Raw genomic sequence first — 25224 nt, 5'->3', positions numbered from 1 at the left:
AGAAACATGTTTTAAATTGTAAATATCTATCTTGAGATCTGACCATTAAGAGCTGAAAGAGACCTTGACGGTAACATAGTCCTAAATGTTTATTTTACAAGTGAGGCAACATAGATTCTGAGCACTCTGGTTGTAGCTTCTTCACTAAATGAGGCAATGCTTGAAATATCAGAAAAGTACATAGTACATAGTATATCCTAAATGGTAGAGTGAAAAGTGAGCAGCTTCATAGGAAATGTCACTCAAGGGTCAAGCCAAGCAAAGCAACTTAAAATCTATGTTCAAATGGAGGGGATGAATTGGTCTAAATCGTGGGGGGGGTGCCTCCCCATACAAGAGCAATCTGTCCTCTTTGAACTCACACCCCACTTTTCTGCTGCAGAGTCCTTCACTCCCTGTGTGGCCTGGCTTTGGGTGATCTGCTCATATACACTTTCAGGGGATTTCACAGTCAAATAAAACAGAAAATATGCTACCAATAATATTTATCTTTTCCTTCCAAATTAATAAAGTCTGAAATCTCTTGTGTGGTTCACAGTGACTTACACTGGACCTGAGTTAGGAAAAATATTAACTGTTATAAGCTAAATTCATGTGTTCACGTCCTAAACTTCAGTATATCAGAATGTGACTACATTGAGAGACATGGCCTTTAAAGGGGACATCAAGGTTAAATGAGGTCACATGGCTGGGCTCTATTCCAGTATGACTGGTGTGTGTGTGTGTGTGTGTTTGCTCAGTTGTGTCCGACTCTTTGTGACCCCATGGACTAAAGACTGCCAGGCTCCTCTGTCCCTGGGATTTCCCAGGCAAGAATACTGGAGCAGGTTGTCATTTCCTTCTCCAAGGGATTTTCCCGACCCAGGATCAAAGCCAAGTCTCTTGCATCTCCTGCATTACCAGGTGGATTCTTTACCACTGGGCCACCTGGGAAGCTCACATGACTGGTATACTAGTAAGAAACGGAGATTAGAACACAGGCTGAGTGCGTAGGGACAATGGTTAGCAGCCATCTGCAAGCCAGGGACAGAACCCTCAGAAGAAACCAAAGCTGCTGACACCGTGACCTTGGACTTACAGCCTCCAGAACTATGAGAAAACAAATCTCTGTTGCTTAAACCAGTCTGTGTGATCTGTTATATTAGCCTCAGCAAACTAAAACATTACATAAATAATAAGAACTCTAAACTCAGTTATTTATTGCCTTGTTTAAGATTTATGTTCGATTAGTATCGCCTATATTTGATGCAAAATAAACATATGTATCTGCAAGGATTCTGCAACATCTTATTGTGCTGTGCTGTGCTAAGTCACTTCAGTCTTGTCCAACTCTTTGCAATCCCAGGGACTGTAGCCTGCAATCTGTCCATAGGATTTTCCAGGAAAGAAAACTGGAGTGGGCTGCCATTCCATGCTCCAAGGGATCAAATCCCTGTCCCTATGTCTCCCTCAATGGCAGGCAGGTTCTTTACCACTAGGGCCATCTGGGAAGCCTGCAACATCTTATTACGTGGCAATAATAAAATGATTTTTCTGTATTAGGATTAGTTCAGTCACTCAGTCGTGTCTGACTCCTTGTGACTCCATGGACTGCAGCACGCCAGGCTTCCCTGTCCATCACCAACCCCTGGAGTTTACTCAAACTCATGTCCATCGAGTCAGTGATGCCATCCAACCATCTCATCCTCTGTCGTCCCCTTCTTCTCCTGCCTTCAATCTTTCCCAGCATCAGTATCTTTTCTAATGAGTCAGCTCTTCGAATCAGGTGGCCAAAGTATTGGAGTTTCAGCTTCAGCATTAGTCCTTCCAATGAACACCCAGGACTGATCTCCTTTAGGATGGACTGGTTGGATCTCCTTGCAATCCAATGGACTCTCAAGAGTCTCCTCCAACACCACAGTTCCAAAGCATCAATTCTTCGGCACTCAGTTTTCTTTACAGTCCAATTCTCATATCCATACATGACTCATGGAAAAACCATAGCTTTGACTAGATGGACCTTTGTTGGCAAAGTAATGTCTCTGCTTTTAATATGCTGTCTAGGTTGGTCATAACTTTCCTTCCAAGGAGCAAGCATCTTTTAATTTCATGGCTGCAGTCACCATCTGCAGTGATTTTGAAGCCCCCCAAAATAAAGTCTGTCACTGTTTCCATTGTTTCCCCATCTATTTGCCATGAAGTGATAGGACCAGATGCCATGATCTTAGTTGGTAGTTTTAAGTCAGCTTTTTCACTCTCCTCTTCCACTTTCATCAAGAGGCTCTTTAGTTCTTCTCTTTCTGTCATAAGGGTGGTGTCATCTGCATATCTGAGGTTACTGATATTTCTCCTAGCAATCTTGATTTTAGGTTGTGCTTCATCCAGCCCGGCATTTTGCATGATGTACTCTGCATATAAGTTAAATAAGCAGGGTGACAATGTATAGCCTTGACGTACTCCTTTCCTGATTTGGAACCCATCTGTTGTTCCATTTCCCTGTATAAGTCACTGCAATTCTATGGTCCTTTATATAAATATTCTTTAAAGCCCTCATTGGTCCATTACTTTTGAAGTATTTTGAAAAAATACTTTCTTCTCTCAGTTAAATCACAACATATTTTTCCATTTTACATAACATGGCTTGTGTTTCTAAGTCAAATAAAGTTAATATAATCAAATTAAAATTTCCAAGTATTAATATAGACACATCTTTATAAACACCATAAAAAACTAAATGGATCTTTCATTGACGACAACTCACGTTTCCTCAAGACCCGCAAGGCGTGCTGTGTTCATGTTCATGTTCTCAGAGTTATTTCCTGTCTTCCTTCCGGTGAAACAGGCCCAGTTCCGGCCCAGCACGTCATGGACCCAGCCAGTCATGGTCTCGTGGCAGTAACTGGTTACCTTGCCGCCCTCTTCTTTATACTGCAGTCAAACAAGAGAAGGAAAAGCCCCATGAGCCTGTTCTCTCTCAGGTCCGTTTCCTGGTCTCTCATTCACAGTAACAATGCCTCTTTTTCGTTTCACCTGAAGGGCCAGCCTCTGTCAGCCAAAACAAAAACTGAAAGGTTTCAGTCTGAGAACTATTCTAGAAGAGGAAGAGAAAGAAACACTTCTAGGATTAGCATCACTGACCACTGAGAAAAATTTGCACAACCAACACTTCAACAGAATGAAAGGCAGGTAAAGAAAATATTTTTAAAGTAGCTGCATTCCAAGGCACTTAACCAAAGTTACCTCATTTAATCTTCTTGGCAAGCCTCTGAGATCAGCACTAATAACCCCAATTGACCAGTGAGTAAGCGGAGGCTCATCTCAGAGACAGCAAGCAGTCCCTACCTACGCTAACAGAGCTGTGATGGGGCAGAAACAACAAAATCCTGCTCACTTTCTCAGACTAGTCCACTCAGAGAAGAAGCACGCCAGCAAAATACAAAAACCTTCTGAAGAATTCAAATTTTTTCTTCTGTCAACCTCCCAACTTCTTAGCAAATTCTAATCATGAGGGAGTTAAAATATCCTAATTATTAAATATTCTCTCCACTTTATTTCACTAACACAGCCTGTTGTTTTATACCAGTGTTGATACTGAAAAATAACTACAGCTGTTCCTTGAAGAGTGCAGGGGCACCAATACACCACGGGCAAAAATCCACATATCATTTTTCACTCATCCATCTATAATTTTTCAGTCATCCATCTGTATCCTGGGTGCTGTGTTCAAGAAATCAACCAACCTTGGCTCATGTAGTACTGTAGTGTGTATTTATTTTTAAAAAATATGAATATAAGTGGACCTGTGCAGTTCAAACCTATGTCATTCAAGGATCAACTGTATAAAGTGATAGATCAATAACTCAGATACTTTGGCTCCAGAGCTTACTTAAAAAAACCCTCATGTTTTAATATATCCTTATGGAGGAAGGATATATAATCCTGCATGAAAGTAGAACACATGGGAGGAGGAAAAAAAAAAGCATGGTGAATTTTTTTAAGAAGGGACTTGAATACAGACAGTTTCAGGCACTGACTTCATGGAATAGAAGGACAAAAGCAGTCAAAGGCAACACAAACATGAGCACAGGCAACTGTGTTTCAATGCTTTTTCTTTACAAAGGCACACAGTAAGTTGGTTTCGGCCCACAGGATGTAGCTTGTGGACTCTTAATCTAACATAATGGATACACTTTACCTGTGCTAGGTGGTTTGAGTAAGGGCCAAACAGTAAATATTTTAACGTTTGCAGGTTATAAGGCTTCTGTCAGTATCACTCAACCCTGCCCTTGCAGTGTGAGAGGTACACCAGAAATACATAAAGGAATGAACCACAGTCTGTTCCAACTAAACTTCATTTACAAAAAGACCCATGATTTGCAAATCCCAAGTTTAAAGGAATGTATAAGCTGAACTACACTTAAAGGTAAAACTACCTTACTGCATCTGAGTCTCTGAATTCAAATTATATTTAGGCGTAGAGTAAGAAAGGCTTCCCTGGTGGCTCAGTAGTAAGGAGTCTGCCTGCCAGTGGAGGAGACGTGGGTTTGATCCCTGGTGTGGGAAGGAGAAAATGGAAACCCACTCCAGGATTCTTGCCTGGAGAACCCCAGGGACAGAGAGACCTGCTGGGCTACAGTCCATGGGACTGTGAAGTCAGATATGACTTAGTGACTGTATAACAACATGAAATTTAAAATGCATGATCTTAGAATCCACAAGAGCTAGGTCTGGATCCTGGGATTCACCACCCAGTAGGTTGCACTGGGTGAGTGACTGCGGGATACTCACATGTACATTTTGCTCTGTCTTGGTGCTTCGTGATACTGTGAAGCTCGCGTCCCTACCCTGAGCTAAGAATATCTGTCCCTACCCTGAGCATAGGTTTGACTCACCATTCCTCATGTCCCTGCTAAAGCCCCAACTTAGGACAAAGGAACACTGAAATAAAGGTCTAGGATATGATCGGGCTGCAACTCTGGAGGGTATGTCACGTGAAAAAGTTCATAAAGTTCATATTTATTATGGTGAAGTACCTGAAACTATTTTCATTGATCAAAACCATTTAACATTGGTAACCTCATATGATGCGGACAGGCCAGGCAGGGTTAGGCCACTACTCCCCCCACCACTGCTGTAGAATTCAAAAAGACATGCACCGAAATCTTCACTGCAACACTATTCACAACAGCCAGGACATGGAAGCAACCTAAATGTCCATTGACAGATGAATAAAGAAGATGTGGTACATATATATAAAGGAATATTACTCAGCCATAAAAAGGAACAGTCAGTTCTAGTGAGGTGGATGAACTCAGAGCGTGTTATACAGAGTGAAGTTAAGTCAGAAAAAAAACAAATACCATACATTAACGCATATGTATGGAAACTAGAAAAATAATACTGGTGAACCTATTTGCGGGGAAGGAAATGGAGACACAGACATAGAGAACAGATCTGTGGATACATCAGGGGAAGGAGAGGGTGGAATGAATTGAGAATGTAACATTGACATATATATATATACCCATCATTGAACATAAAATAGACAGCTGATGGGAAGTTGCTATATAACACAGGGAGCCCAGCCTGGCATTCTGTGATGACCTACAGGGGTTGGATGGGTGAGAGAAGGGAGGCTCATGTGGGAGAGCTTGTGCGCTAAGTCGCTTCAGTTGTGTCTGGCTCTGTGCAACCCCATGGACTATAGCCCGCCAGGCTCCTCTGTTCATGGGATTCTCCAGGCAAGAACACTGGAGAGGGTTGCCATGCTCTTCTCCAGGGGATCCTCCCCACCCAGGGGTTGATCCCACGTCTCTTACAGGTCCTACATTGGCAGGCAGGTTCTTCACCACTAGTGCCACCTGGGAAGTCCCACGTGGGGAAGGGTTTTATGTATAAAATTATGACGATTTGCATTGCTGCAAAGCAGAAACCAATAACATTGTAAAGCAATTTTCCTCCAATTAGAAAAAAAAAAGTAATCTGACAAGGCTTTAAGAGTTTTCCAGATAACCTTGTTGAAAGTATCATATACACATGAATGAAAAAAAAACAAAACACTAAACAGGAGGATGTCCATCACAGTGGAAGGGGCTGGAGCAGGCTGCTCGCTTTCATAAACAGCGCTGCTGGCACTCAGCCGGCCTCCGTGTTTACCGTATCCTGACTCTGGCTGCTTTGGTGCAACAGCAGCAGGAGTGAGGAGCTGCAACAGGGGCTGAAAGGCTCATAAAGACTGTCTACCCTGCAAGAAAGTGTGCTGACCTCTCTGTTTAGGACAATTTAAAAAGAGAGAGAGAGAGAACCTGGGAACTCCCTGGCAGTTCAGCGGTTAGGACTCCACACACCCACCACCGGGCGCCCAGGGTTGAGTCCTGCTGCGGTTCACGGGGTTACAAGGAGTCAGACACGACTGGGTGCCTGGACAACAACAACAGGGAAATAAAATCCTACAACTTCGCAGTGTGTCCAGAGAAAAAACAAAACAACCCAAGACCTAGTAACAGAAAAAAAATGACAAGATGGTACTTAAGTGGAATGTAAATATCCAAAATTTGTATTAATATGAAATATGGTTTTTAAAAAATGAAAGGTGAAAACAGCCTTTGGGTGGGATTTTCTTGGTTATTTTTTTTATTTTTCTTGGTTATTTATAAAAAAGTTATATTAAAAAGTTATATAAAAACTTTTAACTTTATAAAGTTATATATTTATAAAAAGATAAATTTTGTAAAGCTCATCGCTTAAAAAAAATTCTATTTCCTAAGAATGAGAAACATGCCAATAAAGTCCTAGAAAAGAACATCTATGAGGGATGGTCCAGATGTTGCTAGAATAACTTCGCTCTGGCTGGGATTATGGTTAAGTTTCTTGCAAAAAACAAACAAACAAACATTATTTATATATCCTATTGGACTGCAAGGAGATCAAACCAATCAATCATAAAGGAAATCAACCCTGAATATTCATTGGAAGGACTGATGCTGAAGCTGAAGCTCCAACATTTTGGCTACCTGATGCAGGGAGTTGATTCACTGGAAAAGACCCTGATGCTGGGAAAGACTGAAGGCAGGAGAAGAGGGTATCTCCAACTCAAGGGACATGAATTTGAACAAACTCCAGGAGAGAGTAGAAGACAGGAAAGCTTGGCATGCTATAGTTCATGGGATCGCAAAGAGACGAAAGTGACTCAGTGGTTGAACAACAAGCCCTTTCACTTATATGTCAAATGCTTCTTGGTCCCATGAGATTTCCCAGGCATCACGCTCAGTGCTAGCCATGCCCACACTGTATACTGATGTAGCTCCAGACCTTAAGACAATGGGAACTCCATGAAATATGCAAGCATGTAATTAATGGGGTTATTTGTCTGAAGCAAAACCATGTGGTTCAGCAAGTTAACCATGCTTGGAAAAGCCTGGGAAACTTCCCCAGCAATTTAGATCATAGATGAAATGACTTTCCCAACATACCAAAAGTTCAAGTCATTCAAGTTAGAAGAAATGCACTCCATGTATTTCATCAGTGTGGCTTTGTTTGCCTAGTTGGCACAGTTAGTCACAGTTATAAACATGATTGCTAGTACAAAATGAATTTCCCTTTGAGGGGAAGGCTGAGTTGTTACTTTGACTGGAGAAGAAGAAGAAAAAAAAAATCCTTGAAACATGACCAACTGTGCTAAAGATCTTTACAGTTCATATTGATCAATGACTCTATACCCTTCATCATCAATATTATGGAACTACAGGATCTTAACATTTATTTATCACGTCATACTTTATATACATTTTACAGATCACTCATAAAATCTTAGAGGTTCAACAGAACATAAAGGTATAGACTCGGGGGACAGAAAAGAGACCTAAAAAAGGTGGCTGAACTAGAATTTAGAACCAAGGACTCTAGAACCAAGTGTTCTTCCCAAATACCATGCACCATTTCTTTATACACTCTGTCTTCTCACAGAGTGCCAGAGAAATAAACATACAAGTCAATGGCCAAGAACACTGCGAGGCGATACCTAGAAACCATACAGGAAAGGCTCAAGCAATCTGCAAAGGGTTTTCATCTATAGTATGTGTTTCAAAATGATTCTTTGGGATACTGTTCTCATAGGGAGAAAAAAAGAAAAAGGAGACTTTGCAAAGTTAAATAGAGAAGATATAATTAAAGTATGAGTTCAAATGTTGTAAGAATCATTGCTTTATTCATTATTTCCTTTAAAAAAAAAAGTCGGAAATTAACTGGCTCTCATGAGTCAGATTCAAATTGTTGCCCCACACATCTTAAGGGTCACCTAAATTCTCCATCCAAGGAGAGATCCACATGGCAAAAGGGGGTCACATCTAATTTCACCTAAATTTTTACCTAATTTTTAAATTTTTGTTTCACCTAAATGTTTCATTTAATTTCATCTAAGACCCACACATCTAAAGGTCATCTAATTTCACCTGAATTTTTGATATTTGATTCAGGGCACAGGTAGAGGACACAGTCTGCAGGCCTGACTCCTAAATGGCATCCAGTTCTGCCTCTCACAGGCTGTGTGACCCTGAGCAAGTTACTTACCCTCTCGCCACTTTCAGTGTCCTCACCTGCAAAATCAGGACGGTATAACAGACTCAGCCTCACAGGCTCTATTTTATAAACACTAGCCCATTTAATTTCACAGTAGCCCATGAGAGCTATTCTTTCCACATAAGCACTGTTCTCACAGTGAACAGGATTTCTTGCTTCTTTGGACACTAGCAGTAGAAAGCAATTAGTTACTGGATGAGTGAATAAATAAAATAACAGAAAGAACAAGAAATGCCAAATTCCACTTAAACAGTAACACGAGAAACTCAGAAAAGTTTATAATTAAAAGTGTGATACTTTTATAATTACAGAGGGGTCACAGAGCCTCAAGTTCTGACTCTTTGTATGACGACAGGAATGTCAATTTTTCTTCTCCAAACCTGCTTCCTTACCTGTAAACTTAAGCTGACCTGAAAGTTCTAAAATATCCCTTCAAGTTCCCTAACTGCACAGTCTTTACATCTATGGTTTTCTTATTATTCACAAAGTAGGTAAATAAGTTAGACTCCCCACTTACATAGAGAATCCATACATTCTCTGAACGTGCTTGTGAGTCGCTCAGTTGTGTCTGACTCTTTGCAACCCCATGAACTGTATCCCTCCAGGCTCCTCTGTCTATGGGATTCTCCAGGCAAGAATACTGGAGTAGGTAGCCACTCCCTTCTCCAGGGCATAATCCTGACCCAAGGATCAAACCCGAGTCACCTGCATTGCAGGCAGATTCTTTACCATCTGAGCCACCAAGGAAGCCCCATCTCAACATTCTAAGTGATCCAAAATAATCCTAAAAAACTATAACTGCTTTCACTCAAGAAAATTACCAAGAGATGCTATATCCATTTACATACAATTTTTAATACATTAATTTGATGGAATTATTTTCTATTTAAAATTTTTATTTTATATTATTCTGCAGTTTTCCCAATCTAAAATAATATGGTTTTCTTTTAGAACCTGAAATTGCCTTATGTAGGGTGGGAGAGGGCTGTAATACCACTATGCAGGACAGCTGTATCTTAGCAGAAAAGAGATATTTAACCCACCCCAGAAGCCAAGTACTCAGTACCTTGAGAGGACCATGAACTGTGCCCCCATTATTTTCTTGAATATTCTCAGTATTGCTATCATTTTTTTCTGCTCCTGTAAAATACATCTTATGTGATTTCTGAAAACATTACCGAGTAGGAAATTGAAGTTTTGGCCACACTATCCAGCTTGAAATGTAGTCAAAATTTTTTCTAACCATTTTCATTTATTTTGTTTATATAAACAGTCTCTGAATACTGACTTGAACAAATGAGATAATTTAAGTTTCTATTCATCGATGCCAGTTTCCATTTCAACACATAGATAATCACACAGAATCTGAAGAAATCACAAATCCTAGCACTTAAGTCTAGAAAACTAGTAGCATTACATAACTATCCATTTGCTTCTTCAGAATTATCGTGGAGCTGCCATCCTGAAAGCCGCCCTTCTTCAGTTTCCTGTTCATTTTATCAATTATTCAACTCCATCCAATTACCCAGCAATGTTAACCAACTGAAAAAGAAAAGGCTGGGATATTTTAGAACTTAAGTTCTTTATCCTGGATCTCTTTCTCAACTGCTTTTTGACACTAAGGTTGAGAAAATCACTTATACCTTTTTTTCCACTGTCTTCCTGATTACATTCGCAAATATTTGAAAACTTCCTTTATGTAACACACTGGCTATAAGAAAAAACACTCTTTAGTAAAAAGGATTTTGCCCTTTAAATTCCTGTTCTTCCACTTATCATTTATGTAACATTGGACAAGTCACAACTAAGGAGCCTCAATTTCGCCAGCTGGTAACAGGTATGATAGCTACTTCATTGGATTCCTATCAAGGATAAAGATGACACTGACATCAAGAGTTTAAAAACTTACAAAACACTAAACAAGTAACAATATAAACACTACCATCTGTTACCATGGGGGATACGAAGCTGTTAAGGCTTCATTCATGTCATCAAAGAACCTATACTCTCAAACCCAACTCTCAATTGAGCAGCTGATAAAAGTTTTACTTTGTCAACAAGTGGTTTTCCAAAATGAGAAGATAATCCACTAAAATATTAGAAAATTTTATAATTTCTATTTATACTTGTAATATAGAAATAAAACTGAAAACCAACTTCTACTATTATTTTATATACAAAGTAACACTGATATGCCCACACAGTTCCAGTGTCAGACGTTCACCTGCTAAACGCAGAGTGCTGCCTGTAAGATGGCTAGAACATGGCATATTCCCGTTCATGTGTGCCTGCTGAAATTCACGCACATCTGATGTAATTAAATTAACTCACACAAAATGAACAAGTGGCTTCAAATAACACAAGGAAAACAGGATTTGCAAATACTAATGACGTAATTGGGCTTCCCTCATAGCTCAGTTGATAAAGAATCCGCTTGCAATGCAGGAGAGCTGGGTTCGATCCCTGGGTTGGGAAGATCCCCTGGAGAAGGGAAAGGCTACCCACTCCAGTATTCTAGCCTGGAGAATTCCAGGGACTGTACAGTCCATGGGGTCGCAAAGAGTCGGACACGACTGAGCGACTTTCACTCACTCAATGATGTAAACATAAGAAAACAATAACAATGCTTACATTTGCCCTGATTCTGGAATGAGTTTTGCCAGCCACATTAAAAATTAAGTTTTTGAAAACAGATGTTTCGAAATGGTTACACCACTCCAATATTAACTTTTTAATCTGTTTGTCAATAAATCAAATATCTCAGTTTTAACATGCCCATTAAATTGCTATCATTTAACACTAAACATCATTTAAACACCACACAGTAATTCTTCTAAACTCTACCTGTGACATTTTCATACTTTTAACAATGTGTCAAAGCTGAAATTCTTTACTTAAAAGACTTTAATTAGAAAATTGTTTCCAAATGTTGAAAACTGGCAGTAATAAAAATAACTGGTAACAGAAATCCTTACATTGCTTTTGACAACAAACTCATGATAATGAAACATACTTTTACATTGTTTCCAGAGAATAGTATCGTTAAGTATATTTTGGCAGGACAGGTTTTTACAACAATAAATAAATCAAATATTATTTCATCATTTAATATTACTTCATATGTTTGATAGCAAACATATTAGTATGGTAGTGCAGGTGTATGTATTCATACTGTGGGGGCTTCCCCAGTGACTCAGTAATAAAGAATCCCCCTGCCAACGCAGGAGACATGGGTTCAAGCCCTGAGTCGGGAAGATCCCCTGGAGAAGGAAATGGCAACCCACGACAGTATTCTTGCCTGGAAAATTCCATGGACAGAGGCGCCTGGCAGGCTCTAGTCCGTGGGGTCACAAAAAAGAGTCAGACACATCTTAGTGACTAAACAACAATACATACTGTGGACTAAACAACAAGACATACTGTGGAATATATAAGAAAAAAAAATCTGGACATGTAGGTCTAATCCATCAAGCACCATTTCAGAAAAGAATACTTGGTATGACGTTAAATGATTTGATGATACACTGTACATGTAGAGAGATTTCCTTCCACCAGTACGGAAGAACTGTGTTCACTCCATTTTCTGCCCTTCATGTACGGTGTCTGCCTCCACGAGTGCAGATTAACTGTCTGCAGAGGCTGTTGGTCTGGAATGCGAATACAGCCTTTAGATGCCAACAGAGAGAGCAAGGCACACCTTCCTAGACAGGTATTTTGCCAACCATCCAGGACGGTCACATCTTTCATCAACAAACTTCCCTATGTCATTTCAAGGATTCCTTCTAGTTTTCTGCCCACTATTCCAGCTTGACCATTTATTTTAAAACTTGAATTTTAATGAATTGTGAAACTGATAGGAAATTATGGCAGTGGTTGCAACCAAATAATTTCTAGCATTTTACTTAAGGAATTGGCAATTAGATTTAATGTGAAAATGGAGGGTCACAGATTTATTTCCAGAGCTGAGAAGATGCCCCTTTAAACCAAAATGTAGGTTCCAGAATAGTTAAGAAAACAGCAATTTGATCCTCAGCAAGGTAACCAAAGTCCCTTGGCTCATTCCTCACTTACTTGCTCATAAACTCTTAAGATGTAAGGTTGAAAGAAATCTCAGAATTCATTGACTAGCACTGATGCTGAAGTTCCAATACTCTGGCCACCTGATGCAAAGAGCCAACCCACTGGAAAAGACCCTGATGCTGGGAAAGATTGAGGGCAGGAGAAGAAGCGGGCAACAGAGGATGAGGTGGTTGGATGGCATCACCGACTCAATGGACGTGAGTTTGAGCAAACCCCAGGAGACAGTGAAGGCCAAGGAAGCCTGGCGTGCTGCCGTTCAGGAAGTCGCAAAGAGTCAGACACAACTGAGCTACTGGACAATAATAACAACCTTCAGCTGGTGCTTCTCAAGGGCTGGGGCACAGATAACCCACAGCATCCTAAGCAAATATGAGTCCCTGGTAATCTAGGCGTTGAGGAACCACTGTAGACACAAATAAAGCTCAGTACTTCCTGACAGCTAATATGCATGCATGCTCAGTCACTCAGCTGTGTCCAGCTCTCTGAGATCCCATGTACTGGAGCCCGCCAGGCCCCTCTGTCCATGGGATTCTCCAGGCAGGAACCCTGGAGTGGGTTGCCATTTCCTTCTCTAGGCAATCTTCCTGACACAGGGATCAAACCTGCATCTCCTGCATCAGATTCTTTACCACTGAACCACCTGGGAAGCCCAACAGCTAATTTAGTTTTTATAACTCAGAAAATTATAAGTTTATTATCTTTAACTCTGGGTTTCATCTTAGCCTCTATAGTCTCACACAAAAAATAAAAAATGACAAATAAGCAGAATAAAATTTTAAGAGTCTCATCCCTTTTCTACAAAGTCATTTAACAAATATGGCTTCAGGGTCCACCAGAGCTTCTAACGGACACAAAGGCAAAAATACTTTCAGAAATGCAACAATGAAACAGGAGAACACAATGATATATTATTCAACTTTCTTTCTTTTACAAATATTTATTGAAGGTATATTATTTAACACATAGTGTGCTATACATACGGAATAAAAAGGTCAGTAATACAGAGTTGATCACTGCCCTCAAGGAGTTTAAAAATCAGAGGAAAGGACAAACAGGCAATTAAAACAGAGAATGCTAAGCAGTAATCTATTATGGGTACTTCTAACACAGATACCTGCAATTTTGTACCCAGGTCTTCTATAATCAAAATAAACATTAGATGCCAAGTTACTCAAAGAAACCACTTTGGGAAAAAAAACACTTTGGTAGGGGTGATTTTAAATGCCTTACTAAATATATACACATTTGTTCCTTTCTCAGTATTTACATCGAGTCAGTTTGAAAATACACAACTCTTAAAGAACACTGGAGGCATGTAACATAATATATTTTTTAGAACAGAGAACCAAAAATATAAACATAGCACCATTCCTGATTTGTGCTTCTAGAACCCTACAGAATTAATGTTTTGAAAGCTGGTATTACTTCTGAAGTTGTTGAAAAGACTAGAAAAATGTGGATAATTTTCCAAAGTTCCCAGATAAAGTTCTACATACATTAGAATCTGAAGACATACAGGCTTTCAGTCTGGAAGATGATGACAAGGTCAAGTCACTCCTTTCACAGCAGAGTGAGTACTACCAGGTCAGAGATCCCTGCCAAGTAAAACTGGGACCAACATAATGGCATCTGTCCCAGTAATGGACAGCTGGGGAACTGCACAGATGTGGGGCCAAGAACCTGAGTGATAAAGAATTTTCAGGATGGAAGAAAGTATACAGGTAGCAGTTGGATGTACTGTTCCTTAGGTTTTATAAGACACAACCTTCCCAGAACAGGAGACCACGTTTGAGAGGCACGGCATAATTATCTGAACCAATAAAGTAATGATGACAACCTACCATCTAGAGAAAGATTTCTCCACCCAAGGAGTAATTCAAGGGATGCAGAAAAGTCCTCCCGGGAAATATGAACTGGGTGGAGCCCCAGGCTTTTGGTTTGCCAAGGCTGATGTTGAATCAATTCTAAACGGCTGAGGAGGAAACCAGTCCATTGTGCAGCAGGAAAGAAATACAGGCGGCAAAGGCTCTGGACAACGGCTTAATTACGAGAAGTAAGCTTGGCAAGGGTACTTAATTTGAAGCTTGTAAAACTCTCCTTCAATTTGGAGAATTATAAAAGGGAGGAGAAAGTAAACTTTTGTCTTGCATAAAGGGACCTAGGCTTAGGAAAGAAAATGAGCAGCCTCATGTGGTAAGGAAATCTAAGCTTCAGGCCAGTTCTTCTCCTAAAATTTTAACAAGAGCAATGCAGTGCATTGAACTAACATTTGGGATTCACCAGAAAATCTGCCCAAATGTGACTTGAAGTACCAATATTTTTTTCTGAAACAAACTTGACAAATAGCCCATATCATTTTACGATTAGAGACTGTGTGGGACTTCCCTGGTGGTCTGGTGATGAGGACTCCACACTTCAGTGCAGGGAGTGTGGGTTCGATTCCCGGTTGAGAAATTAAGATGCCACATGCATGGCCAAATAAATTTTAAAAAATAACAAAAAAAAAAACCCAAAAAACAAATAGAAGCTGTGTGAGCTTAAGCACTCTATGAGAGTAATTTTCCCTATCTGAAAACGGAAGCTAGTAATATCTACTTCACAGGATATTTGTAAAGCATGTTAAGCTCTTAGCACAAGACTGCCATCTAAATAAAAAAAAAAATACAGCCCGCCCCCCACCCCAAATATATTAATCATACCATCTTTCTGGACAGGGGCACTGTAGATCTATGATCTGCAAAAAGAGACCCTTCGGCAGTTCGGCTTATCTCAGAAAGCCCCCTCCCCAAACATGTCTTCCCTGGGACCATCCTATAATGCATCTGTGCATCTCAAGATACTCTGAAGCTTGATTTTCTTCTTATAACATGTATTGGGGTTCCTCAAGGTCATTAGAGAAGGCACGTGGAAAGACCATTTTAACTGTGAGTAAAATCTGCACAAAATACAACAAATAATTCAAGTCCTAAGCAGTTTGGGAGAAAAAAAAAAATCACTTCAACAAAAGAACATTCAAAAGAGAAAAAAATACAAAAGAACCAAAACCCTGGTGTTGCATATCATGGCTTTCATTCCAAGGCTGGAGGATAAAACCACCTAAGACTTGCAGAACTTTCCTGTTTCCTGCTTGGTCTTTGGTTGCTCACATTCCATAATGGCGGTGGCTGCTTTCCAAGGAAAGGTTGGGACGGCAGCTGCCTCGGAGGTAGTACCGGGACTCCTCTGCATGTTACGTGCCCTGAGAGACTCCAGCGGGACTGCAGCTGCCAGAGGCCTCTGCTAGCTGTCAGAGAGGCAGGTCCACTGTCGGTGCTGTTCTGCCTCTTAGCCCCAAAGTCTGTTTTTGGCTGTGGTTTTAAAAGAGCCGCTCAACAGACGCTCTATTTAATAACTAAAAGACAATGAAAACTAGAGTTACAAGCCAACAAGGATCATACTGTCTCTTAAAAAATACTTAAACATACTCGTTTCTTTAAGTGAAAAAAAAAAAAAATACCAGTACTTAGTATCTCAAATGCTGGTATTTTTTTTTAATGTTATTTAAGACATTCACAAAAAAGCCACTGTTCTCAAAAGTTGAATGCTTAAGCAACACATACTGTGCGTCAGCCAACATGCTCAAGAAGCGCATGCAGATGCATTTCAAATTAAATGCTACCAAATAAGCCTAATATGGCTTTTGAACATAGATAAGAAACAGCCTAATCTAGCAACCTAGACATAATAACATGTATATCTTACAAATTCTAAATGTAGGCTTAATGCTGTTTTGATCAATATTTCTAGGTACAAGGCTACTTAGCCCATTTACAAAGTAAATACTAGGATCTATCTTTCCTACCGGTAGAAGCACCTCCCCAGTTAGGAGAAAGAAGGAGAGCTTTAAGACAGAATTTTATAAACTGCATTCTGAAAATATCTTATTTTTTTTGAGGAAAATATGGTAAACTTTGAAAAAATTTTCTATTATATCTCCCTCCTCAGCTGTAGCATAATAAAGATTCTGAGAAGTTCTGAAAGGAAGCTATTTAACACAGTCTACACTTACTCAACTACTAGAAATAAATTCAGAAGAAAGAGCTTATTGGTTCCAGCTCTAATTTTCACTTTGATCTGTTACTAGTGGCTGCCTGGAACCTTTAGAGCTTAACAAAATGAAGTGACACAACTTAGGAACAATTTTTTCCTGGCAGATGTGTGGCCCACTGCTGGCCCATTAAACAGCCTGAAAAACGCTGACACAGGATAAGGTTATGGTGCTTTCAACACCTGCCCCAGTTCCCTTTTTCATATCTTATTTCCTTACTTAGGAGCTAAGTAAAAGAGGAAGGGAAAGGGGAAAGACTGTTACATAAAATGCTAGGGAGGGCAAGTCCCCATTAGCTTTTCTCTCTCACCGCCTACTTTTCCATTAAAATTTTAGCCATTGAAATTTATAGATCCAGGGAGAGCAGTGATTTAAACATCTATTCTGAAAGCATGAGGAGAATTTACACAGTAAAAAAAGGTCCTCTTCTCCCCAGCCAATAGTCTGTTCTGAGAAGGAGCCAGTTTAAAAAGACACAGGTGATGTCTCATAGGGATGAGTGACAGGTATGTTAATTTCTTGGGAAGAGCCACCTTTTCTACCAGGAAGACACATCTAAAATGCCATGGTCTCACACAGGTCCCTCTTGAGTCATTTTAGGAAAAGAATGAGCAATCTCAGGCAGCACAGCTACTTTAAGGACGTGAACTGAATCTGGGCCATCCTCTCCGTCACTGGGTCTTCACCTTTTTGGTTTCATGTCCACTTACGAGCATCATGCTTGAGAAAGCTAATTTGATGTGTGTAAACAGAGCATGCTAAAGTGAAAACACTGCAGGCAGCTAAGAAGCGGCAAATAAGCAGGCTCAAGCAAGAGATCTGTAAGAAAACCATAATCTCTCTGTTCTCCAGCTCCCTCTCCCTGGTGAAGAAACAAACATTAACTTGCATAACCCACCGGGGAGGAGGGAAGCTTGCACTTAATGAGAAAGTTAGAAGCATTTCAATGGAGCTCACCCAGCTTGTTCCTCAGATGTGGAATATCATACATCCCCACAGTTCCCAGTTGCATGAAAAACTGACTGATAAGATCAGTGACATCCTATGAAAGGTTTACAATGGAAAACTCAGTCATTAAGTTGAGATAAAGCATCATTATGAAAGAACAAATGGCTAGGCGTCTTCTGATTCTTTTCCTCAACTGAAACATTTTTAAAAGTAAACATCAAATTATTTACAAGAAAGACAAACACCTCATTTTGGTGTATTCACTCTATATTAAAGCAGGTAAATCTATCCCAATAACACTCTGAAAGTTGAATTGTTACATCTTAAAAATAAACCCAGAAGGCACAATGGAAAAGACCACACAAGACTCCCAAATCCTTTGCTGTAGAAAACACATGATTTCTGGCTGTTGTAACAAGCTTGAAACTTACAAGTCACTAGCACATAAAATGGGCAAATAAATCCTTTGGTATGGATTTCCCAACATACTACCTTTGTTTTGAGTACCAAGCTGCTTTAGAAATACTCACGGTAGAGTATTTAGCTTACAGTTCTACTAAGACTGGTAGGTCCCAGACAAAAAACTCAATTAGAAATCAGTGAACTTTGTTTTAACGATCACCAAATAAGCTTTTCAGGCATTCTGAGTCTAGCTTCTCTTCTATGTACTTTTTTCAGCCCTTGAATAGTTTAATCTTCAAAATATAAACTGAGTTCATTCTCTACTGCTCCCTTTTACAGCCTCAGAAAGTAAAAGGGGGAACGGCAAAAGGTTAGAAAGCCTATTCAACTGAAGGGTATTCTTTGGAGCTGAGTCTGTTTCACACCGCTTCCTTCCTTGGCAATCAGGTAGAGGACAGCGGAGAGGAGCGTTACACATGCTCATGGTAAAAAATGAACAAAGTACACAAAAGCATAAAGCAGAAAAAATAATCAGTTACCTACCCATCACAAAGTCAGTCACAATTAAACATCCTTTATATTGTTTTGTTCCATTGTGTGTTTTCATAAAAGAAGTTGGCTGTTTGTCACCTGCAAGAACTTTTCATTTGCAGATGTGTTGGACTTACAATCAAACGGCAATGCTATTAAAAGTTAATAGTCTTAGAAACTGGCCTGTGGCCAGCACATTATTTTAAGGGAAAACTGAATTCAAGTGTCTCTAGGAAAGTTTTCATTTCATAGGCCATAAATCAAATTACTCCTTACTGCTTCACATAAAGTTGTTTCAGATGCTCAGGTATCTGCCTAGGTGAGCCCTAAATTCATTTGAGTTTGTAACACCCCCCCCCCCCCGAGTGTTCTGATAACTGAATCTGCAGTGAAAGTTGAGTAGGAAAAAGTGTCTTTCAAAAATATAAAACTAGTGCTTCCTGCCTGACTCACACAGTGCATAAACTTTCAGCGTCAAGATTTCCTTCCAAACTTTTTTCGAGCCTGAGATCATACATTAAAAAAAAAAAAAAAAAGATCATCCTACTCCACTGCAAATTTCTTAAGCAGTTAAAAACCAAGGGAAAAAGGGCCTAAGAACAAATCATGAAAAATTCTGCTTATTCTCCAGATGAGGCCTGAATAAGGAGAACTTAATACAGCAAGTTCCTGGCAATAAAAGTGGTACCACACGGCTCCAAAGTTGGAATGTAGGGAGAACGATGTAGAAGCTGTCTGCTCTGAACTGCAGGCTAAATCTGGGGGTTGAGGAGTAGGAACCTAACAGGATACCTTGCCTGCAACACCTGTTCAACAAACTCAAGCAGGAACAACCCTAAGAAACAATTTCATGAAAGCCTATCTGAAGCAGGGCAAAAGGAAACAAGTGGGAGAGTCTGTTTTGAGTCCGTAGAGAGACCTGAAATCCAGCCGATTCGTAGACTAACAACGGAAGGCATAAAGGACAAACGTTTGTCAGATGTTCCTGCAACAGCAGTTAGTTGAATGGATTACAGTAGCAGTTAGCTTATATAGGATAGTTGAACTTGAATAGTAAAATACTGCTTATATTTTGATAATTATTCTTTTTAAAAAATAATTTGCATTTAAAAGTTACTTCTAAAATCAGTAGGAAAAAAAAACTCACATGCCTATTTATAAATAGGTGGCCTGTGTTGAGTCACACACCCAGCATCGTTTCCCCAGCACCACTGCAGGAAATACCCTAAGGCTTTGGGTAAAGTCCAGCAAGACTTTTATGTTAAAAAGTGTCCCCCCAAAAGTATTTGTCCTATTATGTAAAGTCATCTCCACTTTATGATTTTTTCCTAAATTTGTTAAGCTTTGCTGCTCTCCAATACTTTTCCAGTTGGATTTGCTAAGAGAACATGGCATTTTATCACTCCAGAAAGCATGTTTCTCTGGATCTACTTGATTATTCTGAGAGAAAATTTAAAACCACATATCTTGTTAATGTTCTGCTCTGCTTACTGAAATTATGATACTTATCACATGACCTAACCACAGACTAGAGTGTCTGATTTTTCAGCAGGAAAAGAAAACACAGTCCTGATAATGGTTCTGGTCAAATGGACACTTTAAAAAATACACTGAAACCAGTAGCAGGAAGAACAGTCCTGTTATTTTTATTCCTAATGAGAGAATGCCATTCAGAAACACATGATCAGGTAGGATTCTACCCTACAACACAGCATACAGTGACTTACCATTTATGGTTGAGAACACTTATAATCTTATTTGGCTTTAAAAAGCCTTTATTTACCTGTAAAAAACAGTTTTGAGGCTACAGAAAAGTGCGAGATCTGCTTACACCTTTGATCTAAAAAGAAATAGAGTTGACCCTTGAACAAAGGAACAACACAGGGTTTGGGGCACCAATCCTGCAAGTAGCTGAAAATCCACCAATAATTAACAGTCAGCCCTCCACAAACAGGGTTCCACATCTAAGGTATCAACCAACCTTGGATTCTCATCTGCAGATTCAACTAACCTCGGATCGTATAGTACTGCAGTCTTTACTATGGAAAAAAGAAAAATCTCTGTGTAAGTGGACCCCTGAAGTTCAAACCTGTTATTGTTCAAGGGTCAACTGCACAGAGAAGTGTTCTGATTCCTCAGCTACCAGCCATACCCTCTGTCCCCACCACCTCCGGACTCCTATTCAAACTGAGAGCAGACAAACCGATAGGAAAATATCAGTGGAGGGGAACGGCCCTTGCCTATTTCTGATTACATCTCGGGTAACTGGCGGTGTCATCAGACATTTCACTACCAATTTCTCCAAGTCTACAGAAGTGAAGAATGAAAAGTCTTCCAAGCTAAATGGGTAAAACTATTTATTCATCTGTTTATATACTACATCCTATCTTACACTTAAATAATTCAGGCAACCTATTTCTCAGCTGAATTCTACTTCACTTTCATGTTTTAAACAAATATCGAGTACCTAATCTGTGTCCACAGAAGAAAAAAGGAAAGGGAGAAAGGAGGAAAAGGCGGGGCAAGAGGGTACACAGTAACAATTGATTTGAGTCTCTCTTTCATTGTGCATCAATTCCACAGGCAATTGACTCCCAACCTAAAAGCAATGAACTCTTAAAGCACTGTAACAGAGTACCTATTAAGAGGTCTACAGAGCCCTAGGCCTATCAAAAGGTAGATCAAGAATTATGTTCAGATGGAATCACATTTACACACTACCACTTTAAGAGCTCATACAGATACTCTTAACAATTTTTAAAAATACACAGTATCTATAAGGGGGATAGTATCTAGGGGTGATAATAAAAAATATTTAATAAATGGTCAAGCATGGGCTTCAACTAATAAAGCAGACTGCTGGCCTGCCAATGGCCAGCACAGCTGGACTGGTTCCCACCAACTGAAAAGCAGATAGACAATCTAGGGGAGAGGAGACAATTTCTCCTGTCTCTCTTTTCTTTTTTCGTATTAAGAAGGGGTCCTCATAGTTTAAAAAAAAAAAATTATTGGGCATTATGATTCTAAGAAATTTGACTCAGATTACATCACAACCCACATGAGGAATCACAATAAAATCAGAAACTTGTCTTTTGCTGGTTCTTTGTCTTTCCTCATCTTTAACAGACTCATTCCCTCATGTTCCCACAAAATCTGTAACTAGTTAACTCTTACCATTTACTTGGTTAACTCTTACCATATGTTTTAAAGACTATCGACACTATCCCTTGAAAGAGTCTCTATTTATTAACCTTTATTTATAATAAGAAGCAGCTAGTCTCAGGCTTGTGGATTCAACTTAGTTAAACCATTTAATACTCTGCAAACAGGAAGGATATCTGGGATGGCTTGCAGCTTGTGCTCAACTGTTTTACCCTAGAGTGTGTCTGCAATTAGAAGCAGTGTGTAAGACTATAGGAATGGACATCAGTTCTTCCCCAGTGAGAGAAGAAAACCATCTGGGCTGGCGGGGCTACCTTTTACTTTAGCCCAAGGGGTAACTCGGAGGCTCTCCATCTCTTTGTCTGAGCTTAGTCAAATAAGTTATTCACATTAATATGTTTAGTCCATGACATTATTTCAATGAGTCATTCAGGTCAATTTCTAGAGCTAACAAACAATGATAAGAGGGACAGTATAATAACCTCAAGAAAAATTTATAAAATTCCTATCTTTCCTACAGATTCAGCATGAAGCCAAGTAACTAAAGCAACATTTAGAAATAAAAGTGTAGTAATAAACAAAATAAATTAAGAATTCAGTCATACTTACCAAAATGTAAATTTAAATACAGATGGATTGCACACATTCAAATATAGATTTGGTGTGTGTTTTTTTTTAACCAAAGTCATAACTTTAAATAAAGTGGAAAAATCACATCATCTAATTTCTCTTGGGAAACCTGGTACAATTATGGTTATCTTCATAATCTAAAGTTAAAATACTGAGGGTCTCCTCATTAGAAGAGGCTTCATTGATATCTATCCTCATTAGAAGAGATATCAGATATTGGAAATAATGAATGCATATTCCAACAAAACTTACCTTAAAAAAGGCAAACCACTTGTAGTCATTCAACACAATCTCAAAGCCTTGATTGTAAATGATGGTGAAATGGCCGGAATTGCCAAAGTCATCATAAGCTGTATCCAACTTCTTGAGGTGTACCACTACTTTTTTTTCTGGTGGTCCTAAAAAAAAGAAAATACACAACAAAGTAAAGTTATTTGGACTTCAATGGGAGGTAGTCTCATCTATAAGTTCGGTTATTTTTAAGCAGCTTTCCTTTTTTGCTATTGAATTTGAGTGGATCTAGCTTATGAAGATATCAGAGTCCCTGTGTTGCGGCCTCTTTCTGAATAATCCCAGGGAGGGGTCTCAGGTAAGCCTGTGAAGTGAAGGCTCAAAAGATATATTAAGTAACCCATCAGGTAGAGACCCCTAAAAGTATAGCCAGTACCTTCCCAGAGGATCCAGACACTGAAGAAGTTTTTCCCTGAAGAAAAGGAGAAATAGGGAACGCTGAAAATGACAAACAGAAACGGGGAGAAGACAAAATGGTAGTCAAAAAGTGGAAATATAAAAACATAAAAACATCTGGTGTCAGGTCATAAGAACAAAGGACAATGATCTCTTCAAAGAAAAAATGGGATATCTTTCTCCTAAATGGCTACAAAGCTCAGAATCTCAGAATCTAAATCCTTCCAGTCTTCAGCAAACTCAAGGTTTTTATCCTACATAGTTAATTTATAGTGGTAGGAACTAAACTTTTAACCTTCAGAAAATGGAGACTCAGATTTGTCTTTAATGATTAGGTTAAGGTCAAGGTATAGTACATGGGCAGAGGCTGCCTGAAAAGGATTCTGCTTGTCCACTCTGGAAGTTTCCAGACTGCACAAATTTTCCATGTTTCCTATTGATGCTCTGAAATAGGAGATTTCAAGGGCTTCTCAGGTGGCACTATTGGTAAAGGCCAAGGCAGGAGACACAAGAGAACCAGGTTCCATCCCTGGGAGGGGAAGACCCCCTGGAATATGAATGGCAACCCACTCCAGTATTCTTGCCTGGAAAATTCCAAGGACAGAGGAGTCTGGCAGGCTACAGTCCACAGGGGCCGCAAAGAGTCAGACAGGACTGAGTGAGCACACACACAGGAGATTCCACGTGACAGAAAGAGGCAAATCCTCATCTCCAGCTTGGGACCTCCAAGTTCAACTTTTCAAAGGGAAAATGACTGCAGTGCCCCATTTTATGAAGTGCCACACAGTCACTGGGAGTTGCACAGCTGAGTAAGTCTGTTTAGTGACAAATGACCTGGCAAGCTTTGTTCTGTTAACAAGGAAATTGCGGCCAAGAGCTCCGCTCATTCTGCAGAAGCCACAGAGAGGTTAGGGTCTGAGTAGAACACGGGTGCCTCTCCTGATCCAAGACTGTGTGTTTCCTCTCCCTTCACTGAACTTTGTCCGAGGGATAGCAGTGTTATCTGAGAGCATATGAAATGTTCCAGTGTCTTCAAATGTTGTTGTTCAGTGGCTCAGTTCTGTCCGACCCTTTGTGACCCTGCCGACTGCAGCAAGCCAGACTTCCCGGCCCTTCCCTATCTCCCTGAGTTTGCTCAAATACTAGATACCCACTGAGAGCCTTCTGTGAGCTACACACTGTGCTTGGCTCCCGGCATTTCAAATTACTGGATAAAGAGGTATTAAAAAAAAAACTTTTATATGCTACCTGCCCTGCAATACATGAAACTGTGGAGGGGTAACATCCCAGAAGCCTTCTCAGACTAACAGCATCAACACAAGTCCAAGTCAAAACCGCTGGGCATAAGGGCTCTTTACCACAATGAAATAAAAGGAGAAAAAGTTAACAGCTACATTCTCAAGAGTCTTTGAGCTCATTTTCCACCGGCACAATGAAATGCTGAGGATTGGATGGGGAGATAAGATTGCCCAGTTTCACCTCTCTTCCAAACCGAAAAAAAAAAAACAAACAAACAAAAAACCAACCAAGAAACAAAAACTCAAGGGAGAAAAAAAAAAAAGTTCTTGTAGAAAGTGTTGAGGGCCCAGGAAATAATGAAGACCACGTGAAGTTAGAAGCGCTCAGCCTCTCCACTCTGACATCGCCGCCCTGGAGCGAGAAGGGGCGCCCGGGGGGACGCCAAGTCCAGCCAGGACATCCCGGCCTCCCGCCAACGGGGGGGTTCGCTGCGGGGACAAGGGCACAGGGATCGAAGCGCAGGAGCCCCGGGCAGACCCAGGGAGGAAGCGGGTGCCCCGGCGCCAGCGGCTTACCCATCACCGAGCAGTTGACATCGCGCTGGCCGCTGGGGCCCACCTGGAAGACCCAGGTGCCCAGCAGGTCGGGGTAGGTGCAGTTGGCAGGCGTGTCCCCGCGCACGGAGCCAGCGCCGCAGACGAGCAGCAGGAGCGCGGCGAGTCGCGAGCCGGGCCGGGGACCCATGCCGGCAGGGCTGGGAGGAAGCGGGGGAGGGAAGGAGCCGCGGCGCGCCGGGCGGGACTGCAGCCACCGCGGCCGCGCGCGCCTTAAAGTCGGCCGAGGGGCCGGAAACGCGGCCCGGCGGGGGCGGGGTCTCGGGCGGGGCCGGGGGTCGCTCCGCC

General features: G+C 40.5%; 1 protein-coding gene across 2 annotated transcripts in view; it reads right to left on the bottom strand.

Moving 5' to 3' along the window:
• CTSC (cathepsin C) overlaps positions 1 to 25189 on the bottom strand; it is a 40641-nt gene extending 15452 nt beyond the window's left edge. Inside the window, exons 1-4 of one of the 2 annotated variants that reach the window (XM_070457151.1) lie at positions 24898 to 25189; positions 22649 to 22794; positions 17681 to 17765; positions 13543 to 16027 (exon numbers count right to left, since the gene is read on the bottom strand). In XM_070457151.1, coding sequence (XP_070313252.1) covers positions 16017 to 16027; positions 17681 to 17765; positions 22649 to 22794; positions 24898 to 25066 — 411 coding nt within the window. In that variant the 5' untranslated portion in view covers positions 25067 to 25189 and the 3' untranslated portion in view covers positions 13543 to 16016. Of the gene's footprint in view, positions 1 to 2740; positions 2908 to 13542; positions 16028 to 17680; positions 17766 to 22648; positions 22795 to 24897 lie in introns of those variants that run through there. The other variant, XM_070457150.1, reaches the window with a different exon arrangement.
• Positions 25190 to 25224: the final 35 nt, after the last annotated feature.

The sequence above is a fragment of the Odocoileus virginianus genome, chromosome 28 (genome assembly GCF_023699985.2).
Source record: "Odocoileus virginianus isolate 20LAN1187 ecotype Illinois chromosome 28, Ovbor_1.2, whole genome shotgun sequence".
Taxonomy (NCBI): domain Eukaryota; kingdom Metazoa; phylum Chordata; class Mammalia; order Artiodactyla; family Cervidae; genus Odocoileus; species Odocoileus virginianus.
This window is presented reverse-complemented; position numbering and strand designations above follow the sequence as displayed.